The sequence below is a fragment of the Lactuca saligna genome, chromosome 5 (genome assembly GCF_052625555.1).
Source record: "Lactuca saligna cultivar CGN05327 chromosome 5, ASM5262555v1, whole genome shotgun sequence".
NCBI lineage: Eukaryota > Viridiplantae > Streptophyta > Magnoliopsida > Asterales > Asteraceae > Lactuca > Lactuca saligna.
This window is the reverse complement of record NC_136421.1, coordinates 588,846-613,068: the sequence shown is the minus strand read 5'-3', so window position 1 is coordinate 613,068 and position 24,223 is coordinate 588,846. Positions and strand designations below refer to the sequence as shown.

Here is a 24,223-nt window from a genome sequence, read left to right as displayed (position 1 = left end):
GAGTCCATAATTAACTGGTGCGGAATCGATCAAATCAATTTCCATAATGTAGAAGAGATTACTTGTTTTGCAGCCAACTGGGGGAAATACCCTAAGAAAAAGGAACGGTTAACAACCACATGCTACAGGATGCTTTGGAGTATATGGAGAGCTAGAAATGATTGGATATTCCAAACAAAATTCATTACTCCAAATGGTGAGGTGGATAACATCAAAGCTTTAGTTTATTTGTGGGTAAAATGTAGAGGCAAATGTGGTATATGTAACCGGGAAGAGTGGCTCTCTTGTCCTTTTTCGTCGTAGTCTTAATTTTTTTTTTTTTTAAATATGTAATATGTAACTGTTAAAATTTCCCCTATAGTTTCTTATTATTTGGGTGCGTTTTTATAATATTGGCCCTTTCGAAAAAAAAATGATATTTCAAAACTTTTTGGATCAAGCTAACAATCCGCAATGGCAATTTTTATCTATATAATAACCATAAGAGTAAATTACACAAATGGTCCCTATGGTTTGAGGTAATTTGCGCTTGGTCCCGAACTTGTTTTTTTAACTCGGAAGGTTTCTATTTTTGGTTTTTTTATTACGTGTTTGGTCCATACTGTTTTCTTTTGTTACGTGTTTTGTTTGGTCACTGTCTTACCTCAAAAAACTGTTATTTAAATAAAAAAAAATTGTGAGTAAGTAATGTAAAGTGAGGGGATGAGGTTAAGGGTGTGTTTATTTAAATAAATTAAAAAATAAAGGAAAAAAATAGTATTTTTAGGTAAGATAGGGACCAAACGCGTAACAAAAAAACAATAAAGACCATTTGAGTTAAAAAAATAAATTAAGAACCAAACACGAAAATTACTCTAAACCATAGGGACCATTAGTGTAATTTACTGTAATTATAATTATACAACTGTTTTTTCTTGGAAAGAAGAACGCCCCAAATTTTGGTCCATTATCTATCTACTACGATTGTGTTGTGTATATTTCTACTCTCTACTATCGTTCGCGTTATCGGTGCAAAGAGACTACTAATTGCTTCACAAACCTGATTGAATTGAAATTGGATCGATTGGTATTAGAAATGGCGATGAGGGAGTTGGTCACGGGTGGGGCCGCGTGTGCGGTGCCTGGTTCTTCTTCTTCATCAAACCCTCTCGGTGCTCTCGCCAACGCCCTTATCGGCTCTTCCTCTCAAAAGGTACTTCCATCATCTCATAATTCTTTAACTTCTTGTAGTTAGTTTTGAACTACCGGTGTTTATATTGCTGATCCCAGTCTGGAACTCCTTAAGAACGCCAAGTACAAATCAAGAAATTGTATATTTTCCGTCGATCAAGTTAGAATATCCATGGGAGATGGATATTTGGAGTCCATCTCCTTCAGAAATAAACCTATGGAGTCCAACATGACTGTTAGTAACCATAAAGATCACTGCTAAAGCATATTTGACTTGTATTTGGTGATTTCTGTGCTTAGCTAAACCCTTATCATGAAACTCAAATGTTTTGACCCCAATCTTAACAAGGATTCACCAAGAAAACCCCATAGAAAGACAAGAACTTATCTGTTATTCGATTAAAATGAAGCTTTTGTTTCTACTATATTCTTGGATGACTAAGAAGTTATCCAAGTTTGAGATTGAAATAGGAATTTCATTTTCTAAAATTGTAAACCCTTCAATCTGTATTGGGATCAGTGAGATAGTTGAAGTGGTGCTACTGCTTTGTGCAAATCTTTGGCAAGCACCAAACTTATCACAATTCCTTTTCATGGTTAATGTGTAAGGTCATAAGAAAAGATAGAAAGGAAAGGGTGATGAAGTTTGGTGGTTGTTATTGATTCATCCTAAATCTGAATATATTATTCTTATTATCAAAGAATTGTACTAAATACATGAAGTGAAAGCCAGTATGCATTTCTAGTATTCTTGTTTATAACCTTACAATGATTTGCACAAACCCTTTATTGAAGTTAGATATGGACAGTGGACTTGCTTTTTCAGTTATTGGCAATCCTATTGTATTCCTTTAGGTTGGTGGCTTTCTTCCACTCGCTCTTCTCCTTGTTATACCATCCAAAATGATATGCTATGCTTGTCAGTTCCTTGTTGCAGTATGGTGTGGTCACTAATTCTTTTAGGTGAGGTAAAGATGCTTGAGAATTGAAATGGATTCCATTGAGATAGTTTGGTTAGCAATATTGGTTTGAGATGATGCACTAGTGCAATCTGAGCTCATAACTTTGATAATTATTAGGAAGTCGCATTGACATACTGTGTGTGTTAGAAATTGGTATTAAATAACCAGAATGTGTTTCTGCAAGCAGGAAAGGTTGCAGGAGATTCCTACATCAACACTGAATACGTCTGGGTCTGGCAGCAGTATCTACTCAGGAGGGGGAGAGGCCTTGTCAGCTCTTCCTGGATCGGAGTTGGAACATCCTCTGCAGCGTGATGGCTCAGGAGGGTTCATCAATGGTTTCCATGCTGCAAATGACCAGACCCAGAGGCTTGGTGAGATTTGGGATGGAATACAAAATCCTCATTTCCCTGGAATACAAGGTCAAGGTCAAGGTCAAACCAACTTCCCTCTACGCCAACTTCAACCAGAATTAACTGGTAAAGTTCCTCATTGATGTCATGATTCATCAAGTAGCCATACTCTAATGAATTTGTTGTGAATGATAATACATTATACAGGTCCACCTCAAAGAGTACTGTCAAGCTTTTTGCATTCATTTGTTAATAGCAGTCATGGCGGCGTTCCTTTTGGTCCCACTCAACTGCCGGTGTTGGGGTTGTCTGAAGGGGACAAACGCTGCATACGTGACCGCAGCAGCATAATGGCCCGCCATATCTTTGCTGACAAGACTGAGGATTTCATCAATGGCCAGGTTTGTTTCTTGCATATTTAACTGAGTTACTTCTTTTGCCATCATAACCATAAGAAATGTGAGTAAAAGCTGATTACTTCAATCCAGCAATTTGCATACAGATATGTCTACAAGAGATCTAACATAGGAAAGTTAGCTATATTAACTAGTTCTTCAAGATCATCATCATCATCTGTTAATAACATAGTATAGTCTGCTTATAGATTTTTCCAGATCGTTCAAATCATGCATGCATGCTCTTCTAAATTCTTTAAAGACGTCTTTTATCTTGGCCACCAAGCTTTTCAAATCCTGGTGGTGGACACATAAACACCTCCTCTTCCTGATTGCCCTTGAGAATAAGTAATTGGTGCAAAAGTTAACTAACTAACTAACTGCAAGGGACAATAGAACAGAAATAAGGTTAGATCTTCAAATGTTTATTGGTAAACCCTTTAGGCTTAGCCACGTGTGAGTCTCACTTTGTATCTTTCTAGACTTCCATTGGTCTTTGCATTTCATTTACCCCCCATTTGCATCCGTGTCCCATTCTTCCTTAGAGCACTCACATTGATCCATTATTGCTACTTACTTCTCATTTTGGATCCTCTGGTGCTTCTGAAATTTTCTTGGAGATTTTTGATGTAATTGTTTAATGACTTTGAGAGAGATATAAATGGATGATTAATGCAAGAGCAAGTTCCTTTTCTGATAGCAATGGGAATATCAAGATAAAAGTTTCAGTAAATTCAAGAGGAATAGGGAAAGGAACATTATAAGGATGCCTGAAGTGGTGTTACCATGTTCATTGGATTGCCTTGGTGCCAAGGGAATAATTAGCTCTCTACTCTTTTGGCTGCCCCTCGTTAGTTAAGTGGTACTGTACAACCAAACCAAAGACCTTTTGAGGCAAATGTGAAAAAAAGAAAAAAAAAATAGTATGAGCACTGGGAACTGCAATTTTAAGACTGTCAGATGGAGTAATATAGTCCAGAAACTGAGTTATTAACAAGATGCTGGCAATTTTAAGCAGCCAAGTAACCCACTTTTTCTAGAAAAAATATTAGAAAAAAGATCTTTGATCGCTATATGAGTTAAGATGTAACGGCCTTAAAGGGGTTGATATGGTCTTGAGTCTTGACCAATAAAAAGATTTGAGATTTTGCTTCACGTTCCATGTTATGATTCAGAGAGGGAACAACCTTATTAGATAAGCGAAAGTAGGATGCCCTAGTCTATCCTTTATTTGTTTCTTAAATCTTAATACTTAATAGGAATAGAACCAATTGCAGGTCCCAAATGAATTAGCTTATTCAAAAAAGGCCTGTTCTGTCGAAGGTTTATCTTGTGTCAGATATTTGGTTTCTTCATCATAAATGTCCTTGTAGTCTTTATAATTAGAATCAAGTTTTGTTACATGAAGAAATGAATAGATTAAGGGATAACACAGTTGGCTTTTTGATAAGGGATGAAGTTGGATATTATGCTCAAGGTCGAGGGACTCAGAAATGTGAGCAGAAAGAAGTTGATGAAGATTTTACATATAAACAAGAGACTTAAACTAGGAATCAGGAAAGCTAGCTGAAAATCAAATATTCTTCTTTCCAACAACAACCAATTCTATTGTAATTAGCTAAGGCCTAAGGCCTCGTTTGGTGTTGTTGTCGTTTTCTATAATGTGAAAGGTTGCTTGGTAATTAAGTATTGAGATCAAAATATTTGGCAGGGGCAGGGCTATTAAAGATGAAATTACAAATGAACCTCGAGCACTTGTTATATAAACCAAGAAAATAAGTTAACAAATAGTTTAGTTTGAGGAGGCTAAGTGTTCAGTATTATCTTGATTTGTAAACAATCAAGCACATCCACATGGTTGGTGCGAAACTGAAGACATTTGTTAGTTTCATTTTGGTAGGATTAGCTACTGAGCTACCTAAGATACAATCTTGATAGATGAAGTGAATAGATTAATACTTGTTCAGGTGAATGCTCTGTTATCTTCTTTAGAGATCGATAGTTATGGGGGGTTGGTTAGGGAGCACATGCCTGGTAGATATGCAGAGCTGGATCAGTATTGGGGGGAGTCGCAAGTCATGGGGCCCGTGCCCAGGCCCCATGCAGATGGCTGGGCTGATGAATTTTCCCAACAACATGGTGGGGACCCGAATGCTTGGGCTTTATCCTTTGAACGACAACATGGTGCTGGGGGTTGGGCTTCTGAATTCCAGCATGTCAGTCACCTCTTTCACTTCAATAATTAAAATAATTAGTTGGATGCTGACTTACTATTAATATTAATTATTATGTTATTGATTTCAGGAGCAAACGCAGATGACGTCTGTGGACCGGATGGCAGCTGCAAACATTCCATCTTTGGCTGCTATGGAGCAGACCCGAATGCTAGCACATACTTTAGCTCAGAACACCAATCCAAAGTTTCAGGTTACTTTACTTTGAATTAAATTTAAAAAAAAAAAATCAGGATATTATTTATTTGGTTTGGCAAATAATATGCAGAACTCCAAGTTCCTTCAGTTTGTTTCAAAGATGAGTCGTGGGGAATTGACTATTGAGGATAATCAGGTCAGGCCTGCAAGCGGGGACTGGGCAAATGAATATCAACAGCAATATAATGCAGGCCCTTCCTCTACCTCTTGGGCAGATCAGTATGCACGTGAAGAGGCAAGTAAAACTAAACTTTTCTCCTCTTAATCTTATCAACAGGCATCCGATAATCAATCAATGTGTATGAATGTGTTCAGGTTTCTAGGGCTCCTGATAGGTGGGCGGATGAGTTTGCTAACGAACGTGTGCATCATGGCCCAGTAGATGAGCAGTGGGTCAATGAATTTTCAAAGTTGGAAGTCAACGACTGGGCAGATGAATTTGGTCGCCAGGTTGGTGAAGGGATTCTGGGAGATGATTCTGCTGATAATTGGGCATCTGCATATGACGAGTAACTTCTATCCTCTTTTCTCCACATAAAACAATCTGCTGTTTTAATAATCATTTCAACAAAACCTGCTTCCCTTGTATATAAGTAACCTTAGAATTCCTCCTTTTTTAATAATCATTTCAACAAAACCTTCCAAGGCATACTTTTTTTTTTTTTTGCAATAAGCACTAAATAGATGTCTAAAGTCTGATTGGGCCAGACATTGGATAGATAAACATGTTAGTTACTGCTACACATCCAATTATAGAGAAGGGTAGTATGGGAAAATAAATAACATCTTATTAGTGGAGGGGCATTTTAGGTATTTTCTTTAGAATGCTTATAAAGGATTAGTAGATGGAAGGAGTGTTATCTTTTGTCAAGTTCTAGTTCTGGTCTTGGAACCTTTGGGAGAATCTCTAGCAAGTTATTAGGGGTTTAGCTTTGTTGATTTGAGTGTTTAATCAATTCTTCGAAATAATAAGTTTTGTTATCTGTTCCTTCCTGAGTATTGATTTCTTTTTCTAAGCTGTAAGTGAGTTGGTAGCAGTTAGCTTTCTTGTTCATTAAGTTGTCATTTTATCCGAAAAACATCTTAATCACCTACCTAGACAGACTATAATAAAGTCCGATTGCCTCTCTCTTAACTTATTGGAAAAAAGATAATCGGAGGAGATGAAAAAAGAAGAAGAGGGACAAGACAACGAAATCACTTTAAGTTTTCAAAATTCATTAATACTTGCTGATTTTGACTTTTGAGTTAAGTTAGTGATGGTGAACTAGTGGGCTACCGCACCTATGTATGGGGCAATAGATAAGAGAAGTGAAAAGTAGTCTACACTTATGAAAATGAAATGTTGAAGCTTTATTGGTTTTTAAATAAGTTTGTTGTAAACATTCTAATCCATACAACATACCTGGACTAACACTACCTGCCGCCTTGCATTTATGGCTGCCTCAACACCCCCTTTCCTTTCGGTGTAGAAGTAGAACTAACTTGTATTCCTTCCCCAACCCGTTACTGACCCCGTCTTCCTTCTTAAGCTATCAGTATCCTATTAATTCGTAGCCACGTAGCCTGAAAGAAGTGGGATGTTTTAGCTGCTGCATAAAAAATAAGATACAAATTCAAGGGGAAGAGGTCTAGAAAAAGTACAAGAGAAGTCTTACTACAATAATATAAACAGCCTGATGATACGAGTAAAAGTGAATAAGAAAATGAAATTCATCATCATCATCATCATCATCTGGTGGTTGACGTTGAATAATTTATGCTTTCCAAAATGTATTTGAAGTCCTTGAGAGTTGAGTGAGTTGGAGCATAGAAGCATTGGAAGAAGAATTATATTTATTATATTATTGGCGAATGGATTGGGTAAATTGGTATTGTTGTTGTAGGTACTTAAACGAACAAGCTGTTATGAAGCAGAAATCTGAGAGTTCAAGGGGGGTGTATGTATTTTCCGATTTAAATCCTTATGTTGGGCATCCTGATCCTTTGAGGGAAGGCCAGGAGCTGTTCCGTAAAGGTCTGTTAAGTGAAGCAGTTCTTGCTTTAGAGGCTGAAGTTTTGAAGAACCCTGAGAATGCTGAAGGTTGGAGGTTGCTTGGTGTAGCACATGCTGAGAATGATGATGATCAACAGGTAGGTTGGATTTGGTTACTTTTTGCTGATATATAAATAAATATCAATGTTATGTTATCCCAGGCAATTGCATCAATGATGCGTGCACATGAAGCCGACCCCACCAATCTGGAGGTTCTTCTTGCACTAGGAGTCAGCCATACAAATGGTATGTATATCTACACACACACACACACACACACTAACCAACCAGTAGCTTGACTTGTTTGAATTATTTATTATTATTATTATTTTGTTTAATTTAATTAATGTCCTCAGAATTGGAACAACAAGCTGCATTGAAATATTTGTATAGTTGGCTGCGCCAGCATCCAGAGTATGGGAAAATCGCCCCTCCTCAACTCTCCGATTCACTCTACTACGCTGATGTGAGTTTGTGAAAGTTTTTTTTATTTTTTATTTTTACATGACATGACATGGCATGACAGGTTGCTCGGACTTTCAACGAGGCAGCTCAAATGTCACCTGAGGATGCAGATGTACACATAGTACTCGGTGTCTTGTATAACCTTTCAAGAGAATATGACAAAGCCATTGAATCCTTCCAGACAGCTTTAAAGCTCAAGCCAAGAGATTACTCATTATGGAACAAACTTGGGGCAACACAGGCAAACAGTGTTCAGAGTGCTGATGCAATATACGCATATCAAATGGTAATAACCTCTCTCTAGGCTCTAGGCTCTTGGCTCTTGGCTCGTTATTATACAAAAATGTGACTACTGCTTCTTGTGTTAGGCATTGGATTTGAAGCCGAATTATGTTCGCGCATGGGCAAACATGGGTATTAGTTATGCAAACCAGGGCATGTATGAGGACTCTATTCGCTACTATGTGCGTGCACTGGCAATGAATCCAAAGGCAGATAATGCCTGGCAGTACTTGAGAATTTCTCTAAGGTGAGTGACTCAAACATTTATTTATTTATTGGAGTATTATAACCAACCAAACCAACCTCTCTTCTTTTTGCTTTTCAGCTGTGCTTCCAGGAACGATATGATGGAAGCTTGCGACTCCCGGAATCTTGATGTTCTTCAGAAGGAATTCCCGTTATAAACTTTCTTATGTGCAATCATTTTCTCATGCTTTATATAAATATACTACTATATTGCTATAACCTTTTACACTCTCTTTTCATATCAACCTATAAACAAGGTAACCCAATTGATCCTTGTACGCAACAATAAAACTAGAAAACCGTTAAATATCATTTACTCTACTCTTGCTTCAATTGCTTGCTTGCTTGCTTGTCTTTATCAAATCATTCAACTTTTTTACATTTCATCTAATCAAATCAAATCCCAATGTAGAATTGCAACTACCCTCCTCTCTTCTTATGTGCAATCATTTTCTCATGCTTTATATAAATATACTACTATATTGCTATAACCTTTTACACTCTCTTTTCATACATGAGTGACTAAATGTGCAAAGTGGCCAAACTTTGTCACGCTATAGTGTCAAAAACCCTTCTTTATATGCTTAAACTTTTAATGTTAAGACATTCAAGTTCTTGTAGGTTTTAGAGTGGAAATCTCCAATTCAAGTATAATAAGTAGGGATGGTCATAGGGCCCAAAACCCCTTTCTTTTATTTTTATAAAGAGTAAATTACTGAAATCATCCGTATGGTTTGGTTAAAATTACACGTATAGTCCATAACTTTTCTTTTGCACTCGGATCGTCCCTATGGTTTGATTTTATTGCATTTTTCGTCCCCATGGCTTGATTTTGTTGCATTTTTCGTCCATTACATACATAAAGTTAGGGATCAAACAGCCAATTTTGACCAAACCATAGGGACGAAAAATACAACAAAATCAAACCACAGGGACGATCCGAGTGCAAAATTAAAGTTAGGGATCAATTATGCAGTTTTAACCAAACCACAGGGACGATTTCAGTAATTTACTCTTTTATAAAACATATATATATATATATATATATATATATATATATATATATATATATATATATATATATATATATATATATATTCTTGGAAAAAAGGAAACCCCTTGGCAAATTTTAATAAAAAAAGAAGGAATTACAAAAAAAGGGCAAATGCCCAACGAAAAAAAACAAGCCTAAGCTAAGGGTCATGCCCCAAAGACAAAACAAATAAAAAAACTAACTAAACAAAGACCAAACCGTTATCCCTGATCAAAAGGAGAAGAGATGAAACAAACAAAAAAAACTGACTAAACAAAAATCAAAACGTCATCTCTGATAAAAATGATATGTTATAATCACATACACATACGTGTTTGTGAGTGTGCAGGTATGTAGGTGTGGACGTGTGTGTGGATATGCATGTGCATATATGTGAAATTGTGAATACTGATTCAAATTTCAATGCATATTCAATGTGGAGATCAACAATAATTTAGATACATATAAACAAGATTCACATGTATAAGTCAATAGACTCGTATTAAAAAGAAAAATTCACTAGTTCAAATTCATATAAGAATGTCAACAAACTAAATGTTTTGAAAAAAAGTTGTTTATATATCAATGTGGATAAGTCTTTCTATTTATAAAGTATAAAAGTTATGAAGTTTGATAATTTTTTTTTTGATTAAAAATAATTTTAAAAGATAAAGAAATACAAATAAATATGAGTTTGTTTTGCCATGTGTTCTTGAGGTTACATGAGTTTAATTATGTTTTGGAGTGAGGTTACCATTCAAAGTTCAAATCATATAACTGGGATCAAAAAGGAACTAATCTTGAAGAAATACATGTGGATGTTCTAGAAAAAGGCTTGAACATTCATATCTCCAAATTATATCATAATTTCTCTTTATCTCAAGAACACATCAAGCAAGTATTCTGTGTTTTCAATTCGAATTAGGCCTATAATTCAGATTGATTTATTCTTGGATTATCCCACTTTTGAATTCGTGTACCCCAGGCTCTAGGGACGAATTACAGATGTCGAAAAGTGTTCATAACACGATCCTTGAATTTATCAAAGTTTGTATTTATTGTTATTTTGATCTCTTATTTTCTAACAAAAACGTCCAAACGAAAGAGAGGAAAAGGTTGGGGTTTAAATCTTCAAAACTCTCACCAATTGGCAACTTAGGTCCCTTAATTTCCTAAACTTCTACTTGGTTCTAAAATGACACCAAATAAAACATTTCTAACTTAATGATTCTTAACTTAACCCTAGATATTTAATAATATCACAATTCAGGTCCAAAATCTAGTTAACTAAGGTGTTGTTTGTTTTTGAAGAGGTAAACGTCTACAGTTTACAAACCGCATCTGTAGAAGAAGATGCTGACTAAACATCTGTAGTCTGCAAAAAAAAAAAAACTATTTGTTTTTAAAAAAACAACCATATGTACAAACACACATTGACCACATTGATCATAAATATATGATAAAACAAACAAACCATATGTACAAACACACATTAACCACATTGATTTATATATATATATATATATATATATATATATATATATATATATATATATATATATATATATATAGTTAAACACAGTGATAGTGACAAACACAATCTGTAACATCCCAAAATTCAAAGCAAAAAATTTCATATTTAATTAAGTAACTTATAAAATTGTTTACTGAAAAACATCATCAATATCATATCAACCCATAATCTAATAAATCAAATATCATAAACATGTCGTGGAATAATAATAATGCTGAAATTATATGTGTGTGATGCACTGCTACCATGCCCATGGATCTCAAAATGCTGAAATTATATGTGTGTGATGCACTGCTACCATGCCAACTCCTTCCCCTTCGATGTAGAGGTACTTCTAAACAAAACTGAGAACTGTAAGCACGAAACTTAGTGAGTTCCCCCATCATACCACATACCATACATAACACATACTGAATAACATAACTGGGTATTAACTACCCCTTCGGTCCTATCGACTGGTACTTTGCCTAGCATATCAGGGTGTTGGCCTCCCCTTCGGTCCTGTTGACCGGTATCTTACCTATCATATCTGGGTGCTGGCCTCCCCTTCGGTCCCGTCGATCGGTATCCGGGGACTATTTCACCACTACTACTACCATATAATATCATAGCATATATATCATAAGCTGTCTAGCATTACCGGGTATTACCAACCCTTTCGGTCCTTTCGGTCAGTACTGGGGTCTAACCTACCCCCTATCACTTAACACATAACAACATAGCTTACTAGCACATAATCATAACAGACAGTAACATACCAAATAATTACCACAAAGACAATTATCTCTACTATAACTCTTACTAGTTGGCCGGCCTTGGTGCCTTCGACCCACTTCTATTGGAAGGTAACTCACCTCGTAAAGCTAAGTGTCGAATCTCACAGGAAGTAATCTCTAACAGCTACACCAATGACTCCCGACTATTATAATCATAATAACACTCAATTAGAATCTATAACACTACTTAGGATAAAATGACCATTTTACCCCTTTGGCATAACTTAAACCATTCCTAAGGCCCAATTCTAACTTATTAAATCCAATGCACCCATGGCCCATTAAAGGCTCCCTAAGGGCCCAATAATGGCCTAATTTTCTAAATTAGGCCCAACCCTTTAAATGGGCCTTTAAACAATTCTACTAAGTCCTTAGCCTAAAATGAAATAATCTCAAGTGGCCCAATATGGCCCAAAAGGACCAATATTTCTGATTCCAAATTCCCAGGCCCAAAACTATGCTCCACAGTAGGCTACGAGGCCCAATAGTCCAGACCCAATCCCCTAAGGACCAAAAAGTCCAATATAACCACTCTGCATCCGTACATGCGGCGTACCTGGCACGTATGCCCAACATACGCTGGCCTTGACCAAAACGGGGAGTTAACCCAGTATGCGCAGCGTACCCGGGTGTACGCTTAGCATACTGCCAGCTTTTTTGGGACTTCATTTGTGACTTAATCCATTAAGTATTTATGTCCAAAATGTAGATCCAGGTCCTTTAAGACCTCCTAATCTATAAAGTCACAAACTTTATGTGCTTGCATGCATGGTTGGGGTCAAAACATGACTCGGTACTTTTAACAAGCTTTATGACCATCAAACACTTGCATGGTTGTGGCTTAACTATCAAGGTCCAATTTTTATGACTCTTAGTGCCTCTAAGAGCCCAAAAGGACAACTCTTATGGTCTTAAATAATTAAGATGCAAGAAGCCTCAACAATGGAGTCCAAAAGTGGCCCTAAACACTCTTATAAACAAATCTAAGCATGCAATGGTCAAGTTTGGAACTTGATACCTCAAAAGAGTCAGAAATGATGTCAATATCCTGGATCAAATAAGCTCTTTGTGAATCCTTGCTTCTTCTTCAAGATCCTTTCTCTTCCAAAGCACCAAAAGTACACCAAGATACTCTCAAATGGCTTCCAAATCACAAGGACACACAACATGGGTTAGGGTTTTCGTGGTGGCTGCCTAGAGGTGAAAGGGTGGATGGACCAAATGCATAAGGTCCTTTATATAGGGATCAAACCCTAAAAGTTAGGGTTTTAGACTCTGCGCGCATACGCTACGTGTACCCTTTGGTACGCTGGGTATACGTGAATGGCCTTCCCGTCCAATCCTCTTGAGTACGCTGCGCCTACCTGGCATGGTACACCCAACATAACGTCCTTCACAACCCAAATCTTAAAGCCCAACTATCCTGGCCCAAACCAAAAACAACCCATTATTCAATAAATTAAATAATATTAATACCTGCAAATCCCGGATGTTACACAATCGTGGTGGTAGCGGTGATAACGACGAAGGTGGTGGTGGAGGTGGAAGAGAATAGTTGAAGAAGAAAGCGTGAAAAAAATATGATTGTTTTTTAGAAGGTTTGCAAGATTTGAAATGCTTTTTCCACGTCTTCTACAAGAAGATAAGATACATACCTTTTTACACTTTCAATCTGCTAAACTTCTTTTTAGTAAAAATGTTTGATTAATCCTAGGCAGAAGAGATCAATATGAGCTTCTAAGGAAAAAAAGAAACACCGTCTAAATTAAACTAAAGTTAGTACATTAATTTCCATAATTGGAGATGTCACACCTCCAAACCAAGGATGGCGGAAACGTCCGGGGGTGGCGGACTTCATGTATAGTATCACAACAACGAGTATAATAGTGCTCAAAGTAATTACAACCATCATAAATATAATTGAAAAAGTTACACCAAAGTATATGTTTACATGATTTAAATCAATTACATTATGATGAAAAAATGAACTGTTTGACGATTTATCGTCCCATCCTCAAAACACTGTTGATTTTCTGTTTCACTGAATTTCTGAGAATACAAGTTGTTTGAAAAAGTGTCAACACAAAGGTTGGTGAGTTCATAAGCTTTTTAGATAAAGAGTTTGGAAACCGTGTTACCAAGAAAAATCCAATATTTTCCTTATAAAAGTTATGTGGTCCGAAATGTCGGAACCGAAAATGAACAAGTATTTGTCATACTTAAGGATATAAAAGTGGCTTTAAATTGGCGTAAAACCCTTTCTGATTTGAGAAAAATCCCATAATGAATGGTGTGTAGTCTTAAATACCAAGACTGAAAGTATACAATAATATCTGTAATTATTGATATGAAAAGTGATTTTAAATCGACATAAAACCCCTTTTTGATTTATGAAAATCCCCGTAAACTTTATGTGTTGTTAACTTCCTATGTGAGCCGCTATAACCATACTATGACTGAATGAACCTGCCACGACGTTTCTCAGGCGTCACGAAACTGAAATGACATTTGTCACCCGTAGACCTGCAGGTCATACTGTAGCTAGCAGTAAGGTGTGGGGTGTCAAACTGTAACGACACGTCTCTGGTATGTTGTTTCCATGTTATTTATTTAGAAGTTTTCAAGAGGGACTCGACGAGTCTATAGCCCAAATCATCGAGTAGAGACGGGATTTTGTGCACGTGTAGGATAGCGACTCGACGAGTTCATATTCGGGACTCGGCGAGTCCGCCTGCCAGGAAGAGATCCTAAATCCCCGGGTTTGCTCATTATTTAAGCAATGTTTTGTGCCTCAACTCGCCTCCTTCACCCCCAGAGAGCTTGTGAGAAACCCTAAACCATTCCTTGTATGATTAACGTGTTTTGTGTGGATTTTTTTGAAGGATTGAAGAAGAAGAAGAAAGGATCAAAAAGAGGAAGTGTAGAGCAAAGATCCAAGGCCAAAGTCAGAGTTCATTGAGGTATATCTCGGATTTATTCTGTTTTGTGCTTAAAACCTCCATTAGAGCATCTCTAAGGCTAGTTTAATGTATTTTCCAAGCTTTATAGTTGTATGGATGCCTTGTTGGGTCGAGATATCCCTAGATCTGTTCATTTAGGAGTTTTAGAGATCTGATCTATTTCCTTTTTCGAGTTGCCTTGCATGAGAACCCTAGATCTAGCCTTTATTATGCCTTTTGAGCCTTTTAATCTTCATGGATGCTTGTGGGCACGTAAAGATAGAATCTTTACGTGTTAATCGAGCATAAGAAGCCCAGATCTACAAGTTATATGCCCTGGATTCAAGTAGAATCGAGTTTTTAGTAACTGCATGCATGTGACTCGGTGAGTCGAGCCGCGAGTCCCTGATTTTTTTCCCCTTTGAGTGATTCCGAGTGGGGACCAGTGAGTAGTAGAATGGACTCAGTGAGCCGGAGGTCAGACTCAGTAATGGAGGGGCTCGACGATTTGTTCTTACAACTCGGCGAGTCTAAGGCAATCTTCATAGATTCAAGAACAACTCGTCGAGTTGTTCATACAACTCGGCGAGTCGGATGCAGATAGCTTGAGTTCTAGAATCAAAAGGGAACTCGTCGAGTTGATGCCATACTCGACGAGTAGCAGCGAACAGGGTTGAGAAGTGAGAGTAGGGACTCAACGAGTTGGCAGCCCAACTCGGCGAGTCAGGTCAACTGTAAGTTGACTTTGACCGGGGGAGTTGACCTTATCCAGGGGTAAAAGTGTCATTTTATCCCAATGCAGTTATTAGTATTTTATTGAGTGTGTTTGTGGAATTGTAGCAGGGGAGATACCGGAGCAGCAACAGATAGCTTCCAGAGCCTTACACTCAGTAGCCAGTTCACGAGGTGAGTTTCCTTCCAGTAGGAACGGGTCTAAGGCCACAATGCTGGCTCGTTTAGCTAGCAGTAGTTTCTGGACCTCGATCCAATGCAGTAGTTAGTATGTTTGACGCCTTCGTGGCTCAGACAGGTTTGCGTGTTACGTGTTCCGGGTTATAGCCCGAAGCAGTATGCAGTATGTGTTGTTGTGTTAGTTGATATGTTAATGCTATGCTATGTTCAGTAGTTCCGGACTTCTGTCCGATGCAGTCAGTTCCGGAGTTCGGTCCAATGCAGTTAGTTTCGGACTTTGGTCCGATGCAGTTAGTTTCGGATTTCGGTCCGATGCAGGAGGCAAGGCCTCAGTAGTTCCGGACTTCGGTCCGATGCAGAGGGCAAGGCCCTGGTTAGTTCCGGACTTCGGTTCGATGCAGTTTCCGGACTTCAGTCCGATGCAGTGGGCAAGGCCCAGTAGTTGTTTTATGTTTGTATGGTATGTGGTAATTTGGGGGAGCTCACTAAGCTTCGTGCTTACAGTTTCAGTTTTGGTTTGAGGTACTTCTGCAAGCAAAGGGAAGAGCTCGGGTTGATGACATCGCACACACCACAACTTCAGTTTTTGTCCTGGGAGATTGTTTTGATACTTAGTTTGATTTGATACAGTTGGATCACGACATTTTATTGCGGTTTGAGATATTTGGCGTATGGATTTATGCTATGACGTTCAACATATGATTTTATTATATATATATATATATATAAATATTTTTTTTGAGTTGTATTTTGGGATGTTTCAAGTTGGTATCAGAGCCTTGGTTTGAGGGATTCGGATACACTTCCGGGTGTATCTGAACTCAAACTAAGGGAAAGATAAAAAGATTTAAAAAAAAAATAAATATATATATTTTCGGAAGAGATTTTGAAAAGTACTTAGAAAGAAAAGAATTTTTAAACGAGATAAGGGTGTGGTGCATGCGATCAACCGAGCTCAAGTAAGTACTCCCAAATTACCCATACAAGTTATGTTATGATTGACAGTTTTAGTTTCAGTAAGGCAACATGCTAGAATAGGACTAAGGATCTAGGAGGATGCCTTATGTGCCTGCCATATGTGTTTCAGCTTTACAAGATTTGCATGCTAGTATTGAGTAGACAATAGTAGGATAGTCTGTTTAGGTTATGCCTGATAGTATGAGCTTAGCATTGTATGCTAGTATAATTTCTCGTTATGAGAATAGATTTTATTGAGTAGTTTCCCGTGTCCGGATGCTGCTTACTTTGTGTTTTGTAGAACTCTTGGTGATGGGAGTTAGCCGTTAGGTGAATACATCACGTCACATGTGATCAGAGTTGAATAATCTCAGAGTGTTGGATTTGGCCCTATTGCGCAGCTCTTGTTTGAGTCTAACCGTTGTAGGGACGAGTCTTTTACTCGAAGGATTATTTGAGCCTCATCACATGTGATGGTATTCAGGTGATGGCTAATTAGCATTACAAGGAGGCCTTCAGTAGCTGAGGACTGGTTTGAGTGGAGTCAGAGATTTCCCTAGGGCAAGCCTAGGATGAGAGTAGCAGAGATCAGTAGTAGTAGAAATGACTTGGTGGAGTCAAGGCAGTTTTTGAGGAAAGTACAGATAGATGTGGAAGGTAGTATGGGCTTGTACTACTGAAAGCACAAGATCCGTACTCGAATCAAGGAAGGCTGAGACAAGACCAGGAAGCTAGTATTAGTATCAATGATCCCTCGAGATATATCAGTGTTCCTGACATTTATTATGATTGTGTTTCAGAATGGTGGAATTACGCCCTAGACCAGCAGTCGGCAGTTCAGGTGCCAGAGGGGGATCAGGATCAGGCCCGGAGGCCGGGCAGTTAGATGAGAAGACCAGGGAGTTTCTCTCTTCAGAGATTACTCGCACCATACTTGAGCAGACGCCTGTGATCTTCGGTTTGATCAAGGAGGGTATCTTAGAGATGATGGACGAGAGGCTGAGTACTTTCCGTGCTGAGGTAGCGGCCATGATGGGGTCGCGCACGCTTACGTTCAGGGAGTTCAGGGCATGTGGAGCTCCAGATTTCCACGGGGCGCAGCACCCTATAGTGAGTACTAGATTGTTGGCAGATGTGGCCAACACTTTCCGCACGAGCAGGTGTCCCGAGGGGGACAAGGTTAGATTGGCGTCCTGTCTTCTGAAGGTAAGGGCACATGATTGGTGGGAAGAGGTTGGACATACCATTGGAGATGATGCAGCGCTAGATGCCATGACATGGGCTGATTTCTCTACCAAGTTCAAGGCGGAGTTTGCACCGGTTATTGAGGTGCAGCAGTTAGCTAGAGAGTTTCAGGACCTCACCCAGACTACAGCGACCGTGGTGGAGATCACCGCCAAATTCAAGGAGAGGGCTCTTCTCGTTCCTCAGTATGCAGCCGATGAGGAAATGAAGAAGGCCCGTTATCATGAGATGTTGCAGAGCGATATCCGCCAGTTTGTGAGCCGGTCCAACTGTAAAACGCTGGATGACATGATTGCTAGGGCTCGGGAGAGGGAGATTGACCTTGAGATGGAGAAGAAGAGGAAACTGGAGGCGGTTTCGGGTACAGGTAGTTCGGGCAAAAAGCCCAAGGTTTCAGATCATAGATCCAGGAGTCAGCAGATCCACGGTCGATGTGGCAAGTGTGGGAGATTGCACGATGGGGTGTGCAAGGCAGGGAGTTCCGGCTGCTACAAGTGCGGTCGGACTGGGCATTTGAGCAGGGATTGTACAGCCCCTGCTACCGCCATTGCAGCATCAGATCTGATTTGCTTTCAGTGCAATTAGAGGGGACATAAAAAGTCCCAGTGTCCGAGTTTAGTTGCAATAGGGAAGGTGGTTGCACTTGCCCCTGTTACTTTGAGGATTACAGATGGCCGGTAGGGCCGAGCCAAGGCGCAAGTGGCAAAGAGTAGAGCTTTTCAGATGACAACAGAGGAGGCACGAGCAACTCCTGATGTGGTGACGGGTATGTATTTTCCCTTCATCTCTATATTATTATTGATTATTGCTTATGGTTATATGTTTTGTATAGGGTCGTTCTCTGTGAACGACATTCCTGCTACAATATTATTTGATTCGGGGGCTACCCGATCGTTTGTATCGCTAGCGCTTAACAAGAGATTTAGTAGAGCTCCAAGGGAGCTGGATTGTTCACTAGAGGTCGAGATAGCAGATGACAGGACCGTGAGGGTCGCCAGAGTGCATAGAGGACGTTCTCTTCAGTTGTTCGACGAGCAGTTTCCGGTGGACTTGGTCCTTATTCCTCTACGAGGGAATAAGGTTATAGTGGGAATGGATTGGTTGAGTCCCAACGGGGCGGTGATTGATTGCGAGTTGCAGCTAGTGAGGGTTTGCACTCCCAGTGGGGGAGAGTTAGTGATTCAGGGCGAGAGGCCACAGCGCGGACCAATTCTTTGTTCAGCCGCGAGAGCGAGGTGGTATTTTCAGCAGGGTTGCGCTGGTTATGTAGCTTATGTCTTGGAAGCCTGGGAGAAGGGCAAGACGACAGTTGACGATGTTCCGGTAGTGCGAGACTTCCCGGATGTATTTCCAGAGGATTTACCGGGAATACCTCTTGAGAGGCAAGTCGAGTTTGGGATTGACCTAATTCCTGGTGCGGCTCCGATAGCTAAGGCACCGTACCGGTTAGCTCCCCCTGAGATGCAGGAGTTGTCTACGCAGCTGCAGGAGCTACTAGACAAGGCTTTTATTCGTACGAGTAGTTCACCTTGGGGAGCGCCGATCCTGTTTGTGAAGAAGAAGGATGGGTCGCACCGTATGTGTATAGACTACCGGGAGTTGAATAAGGTAACGGTGAAGAACCGTTATCCCCTCCCGAGGATAGACGATCCGTTTGATCAGCTTCAGGGGGCATCTTGGTTCTCCAAGATCGATTTACGCTCCGGATATCACCAGATGCGGGTCAGAGGCGAAGATGTGCAGAAGACTGCTTTCAGGACCCGCTATGGTCATTTCGAGTTCGTGGTGATGCCTTTTGGGCTCACTAATGCTCCAACCGCATTCATGGATCTCATGAATCACGTATGCAGACCGATGCTGGATAAGTCTGTGATAGTATTCATAGATGATATCTTGGTATATTCCAAGACTCAGGAGCAGCATGTGGAGCACCTGAGGGAGGTGCTAGAAGTTTTGAGAAGGGAGAGACCTTTCGCAAAGTTCTCCAAGTGGGAGTTCTGGTTGCGTGAGGTGCAGTTCCTTGGTCACCTCGTCAACCAGAAGGGTATTTTGGTAGATTCGGCCAAGATTGAGGCCGTGATGCAGTGGGAGGTCCCGAAGTCTCCATCCGAGATTCGGACCTTCCTAGGTTTGGCAGGGTATTACAGAAGATTCATTCAGGATTTCTCCAAGATAGCAGTACCGCTCACCCGACTGACCAAGAAGTCGGTGGTGTTTCGTTGGGGGCCTGAGCAGTAGGCAGCGTTTGAAACCCTCAGGCAGAGATTGTGCGAGCCTCCGATCCTTACCCTGCCAGAGGGAATAGACGATTTTTTAGTCTATTGTGATGCCTCAATCACAGGTATGGGAGCAGTATTGATGCAGCGAGGGCATGCGATATCTTACGCCTCGAGACAGTTGAAGCCTCACGAGGTTAACTATCCTAGCCACGATTTACAGCTGGGGGCGGTGGTGTTTGCCCTCAAGATTTGGAGACATTACCTTTATGGGGTCCGTTGTACCATCTACACGGATCACAAGAGTTTGAGGTACCTTATGGATCAGCCGAGTCTAAACTTGAGACAGAGGAGGTGGTTTGATGTGCTGAAGGATTATGATTGTGAAATCCTTTACCATGCAGGGAAGGCCAACGTAGTGGCCGACGCCCTAAGCCGCAAGGTGAAAACAACCCCTATCAGAGACTTATGTATGAGGATGACAGTGATTACTCCGTTGTTGGAACGGATTAGGGAGGCTCAGGTTGAGGGCCTCAAGGAGGAGAGGCAGAAGTGTGAGAGGATAGTGGGCCGAGTAGCTTCGTTTGATTATGATAGTCGGGGGTTGTTGACCCTTCATGGGAGAGTGTGGGTACCGTACGGGGGCGGAGTACGATAGGTTTTGATGGACGAGGCTCAGAAGTCTCGGTTTTCTATCCACCCAGGGGCGACGAAGATGTATAGAGATCTTCGACCCGATTACTGGTGGCCCTGCATGAAGCGGGATGTCGCCTGGTATGTAGAGAGGTGCCTGACCTGCAGGAAGGTCAAGGCAGAACACCAGAGGCCTCACCAAAAGATGCAGCCGTTAGACATTCCCATGTGGAAATGGGAGGACATCACCATGGATTTTATCACCAAGCTTCCCAAGACCGCACGTCGGGTGGATTCGATTTGGGTAATAGTGGATCGGTTGACGAAGAGTGCTCATTTCATACCGATCCAGGGGAGCATATCAGCGGAAAAGTTAGCCGATATCTATGTGCGGGAGGTAGTGGCACGTCATGGAGTGCCGGTATCGGTGGTGTCAGACCGAGACGTCCGTTTTACATCCAGATTCTGGAAGCGGTTTCACGATGAGATGGGTACTCGTCTCCATTTCAGTATCGCTTTCCATCCTCAGACGGACGGGCAGAGCGAGAGGATGATTCAGACTCTTGAGGACATGCTCCGGGTATGTGTCCTAGACTTCGGTGGCAGTTGGGATACGTATCTTCCGTTAGCGGAATTTTCGTATAACAACAGTTATCATGCGAGCATTGATCAACCTCCCTTTGAGATGCTTTATGGGAGGAAGTGCAAGACCCCGATTTGTGGGGTGAGGTCGGTCAGTGAGCCATTGGGAGCTCGGAGGTGGTGCTCAAGACGACCGAGATGATTCAGCAGGTTTGTAGTAGACTACAGACTACGCAGAGTCGGCAGAAGAGCTACGCCGACAGGAGGCGTTCAGACTTGGAGTTCCGGGTAAGCGATATGGTCCTTATGAAGGTCTCACCTTGGAAGGGTGTCATCAGGTTTCGGAAGAGGGGCAAGCTGGGCCCCAGGTTCATTGGTCCTTTCAGGGTTTTGGCCCGAGTGGCTCGGGTTGCTTATCGGTTCGATCTTCTGGTAGAGCTTAGCCAGATCCACAACACTTTCCATGTGTCTCAGTTGAGGAAGTGTTTGGTGGATGAGTTAGCAGTTGTTCCCTTAGAAGATATTCAGGTTGATAGCAACCTAAATTATATTGAGAGGCCGATCGTGATTCTGGACCGAAAGACAAAGACCTTGAGGAACAAGGTAATTCAGCTAGTGAAGGTGTAGTGGCAGCACCGGAAGGGGTCTGAGTGGACGTGGTAGGCTAAGAATGAGATGAGAGAGCACTACCCGGAGTTATTTGTAGATTCAGCTGTAGCAGACTTCGAGGATGAAGTTTGAGTCAATTAGGGGAGAATTGTAACGACCCATCTCTGGTATGTTGTTTCCATGTTATTTATTTAGAAGTTTTCAAGAGGGACTCAGTGAGTCTATAGCCCGAATCGTCGAGTAGAGATGGGATTTCGTGCACGTGTAAGATGGCGACTCGTCGAGTCCATATTCGGGACTCGGCGAGTCCGCCTGCCAGGAAGAAACCCTAAATCCCCGGGTTTGCTCACTATTAAAGCAATGTTTTGTGCCCCAACTCGCCTCCTTCACCGTCAGAGAGCTTGTGAGAAACCCTAAACCATTCCTTGTATGATTAAAGTGTTTTGTGTGGATTTTTTTGAAGGATTGAAGAAGAAGAAGAAGAAGAAAGGATCAAAAAGAGGAAGTGTAGAGCAAAGATCCAAGGCCAAAGTCAGAGTTCATTGAGGTATATCTCAGAATTATTTTGTTTTGTGCTTAAAACCTCCATTAGAGCACCTCTAAGGCTAGTTTAATGTATTTTCCAAGCTTTATAGTTGTATGGATGCCTTGTTGGGTCGAGATATCCCTAGATCTGTTCATTTAGGAGTTTTAGAGCCCTGATCTATTTCCTTTTTCGAGTTGCCTTGAATGAGAACCCTAGATCTAGCCTTTATGATGCCGTTTGAGCCTTTTAATCTTCATGGATGCTTATGGGCACGTAAAGATAGAATCTTTACGTGTTAATCGAGCATAAGAAGCCCAGATCTACAAGTTATATGCGCTGGATTCAAGCAGAATTGAGTTTTTAGTAACTGCATGCATGTGACTCGGCGAGTCGTTCTTCAGACTTGGCGAGTCGAGCTGCGAGTCCTCGATTTTTTCCCCTTTGAGTGATTCCGAGTGGGGACCAGTGAGTAGTAGAATGGACTCAGTGAGCCGGAGGTCAGACTCAGTAATGGAGGGACTCAACGAGTTGTTCTTACAACTCGGTGAGTCTAAGGCAATCTTCATAGATTCAAGAACAACTCGTCGAGTTGTTCATACAACTCGGCGAGTCGGATTCAGATAGCCTGAGTTCTAGAATCGAAAGGGAACTCGTCGAGTTGATGCCATACTCGACGAGTAGCAACAAACAGGGTTGAGAAGTGAGAGTAGGGACTCGGCGAGTTGGCGACCCAACTCGGCGAGTCAGGTCAACTGTTAGTTAACCTTGACCGGGAGAGTTGACCTTAGCCATGGGTAAAAGAGTCATTTTACCCCAATGTAGTTATTAGTATTTGATTGAGTGTGTTTGTGGAATTGTAGCCGGGGAGATACCGGAGCAGCAACAGATAGCTTCCAGAGCCTTACACTCAGCAGCCATTTCACGAGGTGAGTTTCCTTCCAGTAGGAACGGGTCTAAGGCCACAATGCCGACCCGTTTAGCTAGCAGTAGTTTCCGGACCTCAGTCCGATGCAGTAGTTAGTATGTTTGACGCCTTCGTGGATCAGATAGGTTTGCGTGTTATGTGTTCCGGGTTATAGCCCGAAGCAGTATGCAGTATGTGTTGTTGTGTTAGTTGATATGTTTATGCTATGCTATGTTCAGTAGTTCCGGACTTCTGTCTGATGTAGTCAGTTCCGGACTTCGGTCCGATGCAGTTAGTTCCGGACTTCGGTCCGATGCAGTTAGTTCCGGATTTCGGTCCGATGCAGGAGGCAAGGCCTCAGTAGTTCCGGACTTCGGTCCGATGCAGAGGGCAAGGCCCTGGTTAGTTCCGGACTTCGGTTCGATGCAGTTTCCGGACTTCAGTCCGATGCAGTGGGCAAGGCCCAGTAGTTGTTTTATGTTTGTATGGTATGTGGTAATTTGGGGGAGCTCACTAAGCTTCGTGCTTACAGTTTCAGTTTTGGTTTGAGGTACTTCTGCAAGCAAAGGGAAGAGCTCGGGTTGATGGCATCACACACACCACATCTTCAGTTTTTGTCATGGGAGATTGTTTTGATACTTAGTTTGATTTGATACAGTTGTATCACGACATTTTATTATTGTTTGAGATATTTGACGTATGGATTTATGCTATGACGTTTAGCATATGATTTTATTATATATATATATATATATATATATATATATATATATATATATATATATATATATAAATTTGAGTTGTATTTTGGGATGTTTCACAAACCCAATATAGATCTACACACAACTATCACATTCTCCCTACAAGAGACTCTGGTTATAACTACCAGGAATTTAGATCCCGCACTCGGACGTACGGAAAGAGAATGTCTCACAATTTAAGTAACAAGTTTACGTGTGGTGTGCGCGAGTGTAAAACCTTTTTATGTAGGAATAGAACCTTCCGAAATGTGTTTGA

At 40.7% G+C, this 24,223-nt stretch overlaps 1 protein-coding gene across 1 annotated transcript; it reads left to right on the top strand.

Moving 5' to 3' along the window:
- Nucleotides 1-932: 932 nt before the first annotated feature.
- PEX5 (peroxin 5) lies at nt 933-8,673 on the top strand. Its single transcript, XM_078993339.1, has 13 exons — nt 933-1,192; nt 2,320-2,611; nt 2,693-2,886; nt 4,848-5,096; nt 5,185-5,307; nt 5,383-5,547; nt 5,628-5,821; nt 7,199-7,445; nt 7,509-7,593; nt 7,704-7,813; nt 7,874-8,098; nt 8,181-8,341; nt 8,420-8,673. The coding sequence occupies exons 1-13, from the start codon at nt 1,076-1,078 to the stop codon at nt 8,496-8,498; spliced, it is 2,241 nt and encodes a 746-aa protein (XP_078849465.1). The 5' UTR covers nt 933-1,075; the 3' UTR covers nt 8,499-8,673.
- Nucleotides 8,674-24,223: the final 15,550 nt, after the last annotated feature.

What these genes read in the sequence shown, in the direction of transcription:
- PEX5 (XM_078993339.1), top strand. Translation starts at nt 1,076, where the DNA reads ATGGCGATGAGGGAGTTGGTCACGGGTGGGGCCGCGTGTGCGGTGCCT. An exon ending in AGAATGATGATGATCAACAG is followed by an intron (nt 7,446 to 7,508) that starts GTAGGTTGGATT and finishes ATGTTATCCCAG; the next exon opens with GCAATTGCATCAATGATGCG. An exon ending in TACTTGAGAATTTCTCTAAG is followed by an intron (nt 8,342 to 8,419) that starts GTGAGTGACTCA and finishes TTTGCTTTTCAG; the next exon opens with CTGTGCTTCCAGGAACGATA.